At 40.0% G+C, this 10,000-nt stretch overlaps 2 protein-coding genes across 8 annotated transcripts in view; both read right to left on the bottom strand.

Moving 5' to 3' along the window:
* The window catches only part of LOC307254853 (NACHT, LRR and PYD domains-containing protein 12-like), a 365,889-nt gene that overhangs the window by 299,749 nt on the left and 56,140 nt on the right, over positions 1–10,000 (bottom strand). The window lies entirely within an intron of this gene.
* On the bottom strand, positions 944–5,341 carry fam174c (family with sequence similarity 174 member C). 2 transcript variants are annotated; one of them, XM_080032284.1, is made up of 3 exons: positions 4,993–5,341; positions 3,027–3,149; positions 944–1,805 (listed from the first exon to the last, which is right to left on the bottom strand). In XM_080032284.1, the coding sequence occupies exons 1-3, from the start codon at positions 5,244–5,246 to the stop codon at positions 1,802–1,804; spliced, it is 381 nt and encodes a 126-aa protein (XP_079888410.1). In that variant the 5' UTR covers positions 5,247–5,341; the 3' UTR covers positions 944–1,801. The 2 variants fall into 2 exon arrangements, with proteins under 2 accessions (XP_079888410.1, XP_079888411.1); XM_080032285.1 differs by lacking the exon at positions 944–1,805 and having other exon boundaries at positions 3,006–3,149.

Raw genomic sequence — 10,000 nt, 5'->3', positions numbered from 1 at the left:
ATCATTTAATGTGGAAAATGTTTCGCTTGGGGGGCGCCCTTATCTCAGTTGGTAGGGCGTCCCCCCCCCATGGGCCTCGGCCAGCAGCGGACCCGGGTTCGATTCCAGCCCGCGGTCGTTCTCTGCATGTCACTCCCCTCTCTGCCCCATTTCAACTCTGTCTCGACACTATCAATAAAGCATAAAAATGCCCCAAAAAAATATCTTAAGAAGAAAATGTTTCGCTTCCGTCCGTCTCCCGGCTTTCATGTTGTTTTTGTTTTAGACCAAATACACTGATGTAAAAAACAGCTCAAAACATGAGACAAACGGTGGAATTTATTCAAGAGATAAACCCAAAACACTTCAACATTTAAGTCAGATATTCTCCAAGAAAAAGGTCGAAATTTTATGAAAAATCAGAATCCAGAAAAATCATTAAATAATCTAAATTCAATTACATTTTTATCAGATAATATACAAGTTTAGTGTCCAGAATTTAGTGTTTTTTTCTCTCAAACACTGTCCGTCTGTAGTGTAGAAAATTCTCCCAAAAATTAAAAGAAAATCTCAGAAGTTTTCACTGGAAGAATATCCGATTTAAGTGTTGAAAATTGTGTTTTTCCTTGAAGTGTGTTGTGGTCTTTTAGTTTGGTTTCACAGCCCTTAAAGGTCTACTTCACCAGTTTGAATATGAAGGTGTATTGAATTCTGAGATCCTATGTAGTATAAATGTGCAATTTTTTTAAAATCGGTTCATCCTAGCCTGAGAAAAGGCAGAAAGAGTGTTTTTTTTAACCCTATATTTCTCTTTCTAGTGACATCACAGAAAGAGAAATATAGGGTTAAAAAAAACGTACTTTGTAAATATTACTGTGATGTCTTTTACTGTGACATCACAGTAATATTTACAAAGTAAGTTTTTTTTTTTAACCCTATATTTCTCTTTCTGTGATGTCACGAGAAAGAGAAATATATAGGGTTAAAAAAAACACTCTTTCTGCCTTTTCTCAGGCTAGGATGAACCGATTTAATTTTTTTTTGCACATTTATACTACATAGGATCTCAGAATTCAATACACCTTCATATTCAAACCGGTGAAGTAGGGCTTTAATGCACCGTCAGGGAAAACAGCTGAAAAAATATATATGTGACGTATACAGTTCAGAATAATAAATAATCGATGGATTGATGTTTACGTTGTTATGAGATTATGAGGGAATGATTCATGAAGAGAAAAAATAAAAGAAATTAACTGAAAATCTCATTTAAAGGTGCAGTCAGTGATTCTGGAGAACGCTTGTTGTTAAAATCACTTTTAGTCTAAATCAGTGAATATCTCCTCATGATCTGCTACCTGTCTGTACTGTGTTGTGTGCTGAACACAACCTAGTATTAATACACAGCCTAGGCTCTGTAAACTGGTATGTAAACAAAGGAGCCACTGTAGCTAGTAAAATGACAGTTTACAGAGCCTAGGCTGTGTATTAACATTGGATTTATTTTTCAGCACACACACATTACAGACAGGTAGCAGATTATGAGGAGATATTCACTGATTTAGACCAAAAAAGGGATTTTAATAACAAGCGTTCTCCAGAATCACTGACTGCACCTTTAACACAGCCCGGTTGTGATTGTCAGTCCACAGTAGTTTAAGCACAAAGATGATCTTCTATCTCCCAATACCACCTTAAGCAGACAGATTAACTTCTATCTCCCAATTCCACCTTAAAAAAATAAAGATTTTCCTGCTCTGGATCCTGGAGCAGCTTTGGCATCAGGCAAGAATCGATTGGTCCATTTCTCCTTCTTCATTGGTCATCTGAACACACACACACACACACACACACACACACACACACACACACACACACACACACACACACACACACACACACACACACACACACACACACACACACACACACACACACACACACACACACACACACACACACACACACACACACACACACACACACACACACACACACACACACACACACACACACACACACACACACACACACACACACACACACACACACACACACAGGTAAAAACAGATACAACTCATCAGTTGCAGAACGGTCAGACCAAAGTCCAGACTCTGTCAACATGTGGAACAAAAGCAAAAACACTTTTTTTTTTTAATCAAAATCTGTTTTTTTTTTCAGTTCACACACAGTACAGACAGACAGACAGACAGACAGACAGACAGACAGACAGACAGACAGATGGGCTGTCTGTCTGTCTGTCTGAGGAGATATTCACTTTTTAGTGAAAAATTTAACTTTTAAAAGATCAGTGATTCTGGAGAACGCTTGTTGTCAAAATCACTTTTTATCAAAATCAGTGAATATCTCCTCATGATCCACTACCTGTCTGTACTGTGTGTGTGTGCTGAAAATAAACCCAGTGTTAATACACAGCCTAGGCTCTGTAAAGTGGTATGCAAACAAAGCCACATTAGCTAGTAACATACCAGTTTACAGAGCCTAGGCTGTGTAATGATTTTTTAGCTCACACACATAGAACACTGATTTTGACTAAAAGAGATTTTATCAACAACATTCTAGTAGTCTATAGTCTCTCTGTCTGTCTGTCCCCCTGTCTGTCTGTCCCCCTCTCTGTCTTACCTCTGCAGTGCTCTGGCTTCATACAGTGTATTGTCCTCTTCACTCTCTCCTCCCTCCATCTCTGTCTGTCTCTCCCCCAGTCTGTCTCTCTCTCTCTCCCCCTGCCTGTCTCCCTCTCCCCCTTTCTGTCTGTCTCTCCCCCTGTCTCTCTCTCCCCCTCTCTCTCTCCCCCTGTCCCCCTGTCTGTCTGTCTCTCTCTCCCTGCCTGTCTCCCCCTGCCTGTCTGTCTCTCTCTCTCTCTCCCTGTCTCCCTCTCCCCCTGCCTGTCTCTCTCTCCCCCTCTCCCCCTGCCTGTCTCTCTCTCCCCCTCTCCCCCTGTCTGTCTCTCTGCCTGCCTGTCTCTCCCCCTGTCTGTCTCTCCCCCTCTCCCCCTGCCTGTCTGTCTGTCTCTCTGCCTGTCTTACCTCTGCAGTGCTCTGGCTTCGTAGAGCGTATCGTCCTCCTCGCTCTCTCCTCCCTCCATCTCTGTCTCCTCCATGTTGGAAAGCAATCCGTACTTCTTCTTCTTGTAGCCCGGACGCTTCAGACTGGAAAAAACAAAACAGCAAAAAATCTGTTTATTTAAACCTGCAGTGTGTAGAATTTTGGGTTTTATTTCCTAGCAGATTTTGTAGAAAGTAATTATAATATCCATAAGTACATTTAATTTAGTGCATAATAGCTGAATTTTTTTTTTTTTATTATTTATTTTTCTCTTAGAAAGGGTCTCATATATGTCCATATTTCTGCATATTTTGGACCAAGGCCTAGTGCCGCCATCTTGAAAGTGTCATAGTTGGAATGTCATCAGGTGCATTGTTTAAAATTTTTAATTGTTCTTGTCCTTGAAGGCCACTGTAGCTTCTGTTATTATTCGAAAGGGTTGGGGTTACCCAGGGAGCGTTGCATTCTAGAACTTTCTAGAACTTTCTTGATGATGTCATATTACACACTGCACCTTTAATGTGTTTGGGTGTATTTGGTACTTTTTGACATTTATAACCCACATTAAAGCTGCGGTGGAGAATTTGGGGAGAAAATATCAGTTGGGATAGAGATTTGAACAGTTGACAGACAGTCCCAACTGCCAATAAGAACAGAGAATCCGATTTTTTTTTTTTTTTTTTTTTTTTTTTAAGAATCGGAGCCTCGCTCTGATTGGTCAACGTGTACCGCTCATGTTAATTTTGACCAATCAGAAATCACACACCCCAGCTTTAATAAAGGTTTTTTTTAACTTATTTCAACAAAAAAGAAGTTTGTGGATTCACTCTTTTGTTATTTAAAGTTACAGAAATGAAGTAATATCTGTTTATTGGTGTGTTTGGGTGTGTGAATTTGATATGTTTAACCATGCAATAGCTGCATGAATAAATGTCTGGTTTCATTGTTTATCAGTGTGTCTGGGTGTGTGAATTTGATCGGTTTGACATTTATTTGCCGCATAAATAAAGGCTTTTTTTTTTTTTTTAAGATATTTCTTTGGCACTGAACAGTACTAAATACTCTGTAAAAAGTTATTTTTTTCAGGTTGATTTTGGAATAATTTTGTCATTTTGTGATAAAAAAAATGAACATTAAAAATAGTTGTGTGCATTGTGTCAAGTTTACATTCTGTCATTTAATTATTTCCTGCATTTATAAATGGAGTTTGACTCATTTTACTGTTAGTATTATACTCAGAGCAGAAAAGGCCTACAGATACTTTGTACTGTGTAGCTCCGACACAACATTTAGCTTTAACTTATTGAGAAATGAAACTGTTGGAGTCAGACGTTAGAACCATTTAAAATAGAAGAGAAGAATGCCGAATTAAAGAATGAACGTTATAATTTAACAATGGGCCATAAATTACCTTTTAAATCTGCTTATACAGGAGGAAGATTTAAATTACTAGATTTACGAATGAAGTTTGGCGTGAGGTCAATTCACCTGTCATTATATGTGGATTTAATGTAATAATTTAACGGTTATAATACAATCCCATGGTTGTTTTTTGTCCGGTCTTAATCCAAACTGAATTTAAACAATGTTTAACCTTAAAAGAGTTATTCTGTCATTTGTAATTCAGCTTTTCTCCTTTTGAGAAAGGGCGCTAAACCAAACTCGATTCAGAAAATCAGTGATTTAAGCGTCTCCTCCTCCCAACTGTTGAACATACTCTGTAAAAGTCTTTTTTCTTAGACCGGATGATTTACTTTACAATTCGGCCTCATCCAATCGGACACAACTTGTAATAATTCTTAGTTTTCGATCAAATTAAACATGATTCGCACTTAGTGACCGATAGGCGTATTATAAATTTCGCCCCGTGATTTCCTGGTTTCGTGGCCGGGGTTCGGTGCCCTGTTGGCGGCGTGTAAACACAGAAACAGTCGCTCTCAGTCTTACCGCACGGCTCGGATGAGGAAGTACAGCACTCCTATCATAGTGCAGCCGATTAGGACGTACAGGGCCCGCTGTATCATGGAGCTATCCACGCTCAGATTAGGCCCGGGGCCGTGGGCGTGTGTGGTGGAGTTTCCCCCGCTGGTGGAGTTAGTAGAGACGGCTTTACTGGTCGAAACAACATCCCCGGCGCTGGAGAGAAGAACCGACCAGAACGCCGCCAAAACCCAGACGATTAGTCCGGGGAAAGGCATCATGAAATCGGCTTAACTTTGTCCAGAAGAGACGGCGGTCCGGTCCTTTTATATCAGACAGTTTTCTCCAACAGATAAAGAGAGACACGTAAGAACTGTTTGTTGTCAGAAAAAAGTAAAGAGGAAGTTAGTTCACCTACTGATGACGTCAGAGGGCTGTCGTTGGCCAATGACGCGCCTCGGTTTGACTGACAGGTGATCAGTACCAACCACTCAGAGAGCGGCATCAGATTACCTGCAAAACCAGACAGAGGGATGACCACTATGGAAATAATATTCAACTTTATTTGAGACACACTGGTCCATATTAAATAGGGTTTTAAAAATAAAATAAAAAAACAACTAAAACAAGTAAAAATAATAAATTCCTTTAAAGGTGCAGTGTGTAATATGACATCATCAAGAAAGTTCTACAAAGTTCTAGAATGCAACGCTCCCTGGGTAACACCAACCCTTTTGAATAATAACAGAAGCTACAGTGGCCTTCAAGGACAAGAACAATTCTAAATTTTAAACAATGCACCTGATGACATTCCAACTATGACACTTTCAAGATGGCGGCACTAGGCCTTGGTCCAAGATATGCAGAAATATGGACATATATGAGACCCTTTCTAAGGGAAAAAATAATAATTCAAAAAAATATTTTCAGCTATTATACACTAAACTAAATGTACTTATGGATATTATAATTACTTTCTACAAAATCTGCTAGGAAATAAAACCCACAATTCTACACACTGCAGGTTTAAGTTCATAAACTAATATCCTAGTATTTGGGTTTATCATTTTAGTTCCATTTTTTAAAATTAAAATAAAAAAGAGATAGATGGAGGGATGGATATATTCATCTATCTAAAGTATCTATATCTATTCCATCCATCCATCCATCCATCCATCCATCCATCCCTCTATCTATCTATCTATCTATCTATCTATCTATCTATCTATCTATCTATCTATCTATCTATCTATCTATCTATCTATCTATCTATCTATCTATCTATCTATCTATCTATCTATCTATCTATCTGTCTATCTGTCTATCTGTCTGTCTGTCTGTCTATCTATCTATCTATCTATCTATCCATCCATCCATCCCTCTATCTATCTATCTATCTATCTATCTATCTATCTATCTATCTATCTATCTATCTATCTATCTATCTATCTATCTATCTATCTATCTATCTATCTATCTATCTATCTATCTATCTATCTATCTATCTATCTATCTATCTATCTATCTATCTATCCATCCGTCCGTCCGTCCGTCCGGCCGACCGTCCGTCTGTCTATCTATCATAAATAAAAAGAGTATGGGTCACGTGCTTTTTCCTCCGGATGTCCCACTAATGGCAGCGCGGCTCAGCTCCAGCGCTGGTCTGTGATTGGCCGGAGCTGTGACAGGGGGCGGGGCTATGAGACTCCAGCCGCAGCATCCCTTTCACTGGTTGCCATGTCCGCTTTTTATCAGCGACTTTGGACTTGTTTTCCTTTTGTAAAGTTGCCTATAAATATTGGTTGTTGCTGGGTGCGTTTCTTTGGGGATCGTTTGAAAGTGCAATCCCTTATTTGGGCTGTCGATGCATAAATTAATTGAGATCTATCTAGCAATTTGTTTTGTGTTTTAATCTGAAATGTATACCTACAGCTGTGTGTATTGACTCATGGTACCTATTAATTGTATTATTCACTGTATCTCTATCACTGCATTTATTGTATTTAGTATCTTTGATTGTATTTTAAAGCCTGACCCAGGGACAAAGACTGCAAATTAGCTGAAGCTAGACGTCTTATATGCATCACATTTTCCCATTTTTCTTTTTGTGGCGATGTTGTATGTATTGTCCCTGTCAAATAAACATTAAAAATAAATAAATAAATTGATAGTGCAGTCCCTTATTTGGGCTGTCGATGCATAAATTAATTGAGATCTATCTAGCAATTTGTTTTGATAGTATGTGAGACAAGATTGTGTAAATAAACTTTTTTTTTTTTTACCTGTTCATTATGTGGAACAGTAGAAGTCGATTTAAGAAGTATATATACAGATCAGCATCTTGATGGGGCACACCTGTGAGGTGGGATGGATTATCTCAGCAAAGCAGAAGTGCTCACTATCACACATTTAGACAGATTTGTGAACAATGTTTGAGAGAAATGGTAATATTGTGTATCTGGAATGAATTTTAGATCTTTAAGTCCATCTCATGAAAAATGGGAGCAAAAACAAAAGTGTTGGGTTTATATTTTTGTTGAGTGTATTTTTTATATATACATTTATTATTATTTACATAGAGGTAAAAAGGAGATGGTTGCTGAATGATTGAAATACAATATAAATCTAATCATATTAAAGGTGGAGTCAGTGATTCTGGAGAATACTTTTTCTAAAAATCACTTTTTGTCAAAATCAGTGAATATCTCCTCACAAGCTCTGTAAACTGGCATGTTGCTGGCTACGGTGGGTCCCCTTTGTTTACATCAGTTTACAGAGCCTAGGCTGTGGATTAACAACAATAGATTCATTCTCAGCGCACACACAGTAGCCTACGGATAGCTATTGTGTGGACATTTTCACTGATTTTGACTATGGTTGCGTTCTGAATCTCCTCCTCTTTCTTTTTTCTATTCTACATACTACATCCGACGATAAAAAGAATCTAGTTAGGATGCAGTAGGCATACTATTGGGACATACTTTACTCTCTTATTTCATCCTAACATGGCTCCTTGATCTTGCCTCTTGCTTTTATATCCGGCGCATCCCCGCTTGTTTTCATATGGAGGCTTCGTCGATGTGACGTCACTTCACGTGCGCACTGGATTGTGGGTCAGAATCGCCCAAATAGGATGCACTTTTCAACACTAACAATCTTGGCCGCATGAAGTAGGACATCCGGGTACTTCTAACCATCCTAAATCTGGCCACAAGAATCGGGACATCCTAAATCTTTTTTCTACCAAACTATATAGTAGAAAGTATGCGATTCGGAACGCAATCTAAAAGTGATTTTGACAGCAAGCACTCTCCAGAATCACTGACTGCACCTTTAACTGCTCAGCTCTGTTTTAAAGACGCATGTTATATGAAGTTGCTTGGTTTTTTTTTACGGGTCCCGTCTGCTTGTTTTTTCTCGCGAGACCTGGCAACCCTCTCTCCTCTCTAGATCACCCAGCGCATCTGGAGCGGAGCAGCCCTGCCCGACAGCTCCACCGCTCTCAGGAGGAAAACACAGCCGCCTTTAGGTGCTGATTTTCGGCCTGGAATATCTCTGGAAGGGGGGTTCGGAGCGGAGGTTCCCGGTTCTATACAAGTCTACGGTAAAAACAGTGAAATGGGATCCGAGGGATGGATTGATTTGATCGGACATCTGAGTGTGTTTTAAGGCCCTTTGGAAGCTGCGTGCGACACATCTGTTTGTGAGCTTCTTCCTGAGCCGATATTTAATAATCTGTGTGTGTGTGTGTGTGTGTGTGTGTGTGTGTGTGTGTGTGTGTGTGTGTGTGTGTGTGTGTGTGTGTGTGTGTGTGTGTGTGTGTGTGTGTGTGTGTCGGTTGGTTCCTGGATTAACGGCCATCAGCATCATGATTCATCCGCGCGCGAGGCTCTAATCTGGGCTTCAGTGAGGCGGATGTAGGAGGCGAGACCCGCAGCAGGTACAGAGGGGAAAATGTTTCACTTTGATATATCATCACAGTTGGTTAGGGGTGTGTGTGTGTGTGTGTGTGTGTGTGTGTGTGTGTGTGTGTGTGTGTGTGTGTGTGTGGGGGTGTGTGTGTGTGTGTGTGTGTGGAGTGTGTGTGTGTGTGGAGTGTGGGTGTTTTAGATTTATGGTATTACGTAGAATATCCATCTATCTATCTATCTATCTATCTATCTATCTATCTATCTATCTATCTATCTATCCATCTATCCATCTATCCATCTATCCATCTATCTATCTATCTATCTATCTATCTATCTATCTATCTATCTATCTATCTATCTATCTATCTGTCTGTCTGTACAGGGGAAAATGTTTCACTTATAGATATCACCATGAAAGTTTAACAGTTAATTTATGATATTAAAACTATTATTATTTTGTTTCAGGCTACGTTGTTTTTTGCAGAAATGTTTGAATAAATGTGCACACACACACACACACACACACACAAATGTGCACACACACACACACACACACACACACACACACACACACACACACACAAATGTGCACACACACACACACACACACACACACACCCACCCTATTGTGCTTTTATCAACTTTTATGACCTATAAACGAGGGGGCGGAGAAGCACAGAGCCGAGTGTTGACACAGAATGCTGAAATCACTGAGATGAGAGGAAGAGCTTCCCGAAAGTCTACATGGTTGTTTGTGCTGTGATTCGTGTCAGGTTGCTCTATGAGTCATTAATGAGATATTAAGACCAGAAAAGTAGCATAATAGGAGATATAATATATTATTTTTTGATATTTTTTGTCATTTTTATGCTTTATTGATAGTGTAGAGACAGAGTTGAAATGGGGCAGAGAGGGGAGTGACATGCAGAGAACGACCGCGGGCTGGAATCAAACCCGGGTCTGCTGCTGGCCGAGGCCCATGGGGGGGGACGCACTACCAACTGAGCTAAGGGGGGGGGACGCCCTACCAACTGAGCTAAGGGCCCATGGGGGGGACACCCTACCAACTGAGCTAAGGGGGGGGGACGCCCTACCAACTGAGCTAAGGGGGGGGGACGCCCTAC

Source organism: Ammodytes marinus, assembly GCF_949987685.1.
Source record: "Ammodytes marinus genome assembly, chromosome: 8".
Lineage (NCBI taxonomy): Eukaryota > Metazoa > Chordata > Actinopteri > Uranoscopiformes > Ammodytidae > Ammodytes > Ammodytes marinus.
Note: the sequence above shows the minus strand (reverse complement) of the source record. Positions and strands in the feature narration are given on the sequence as shown.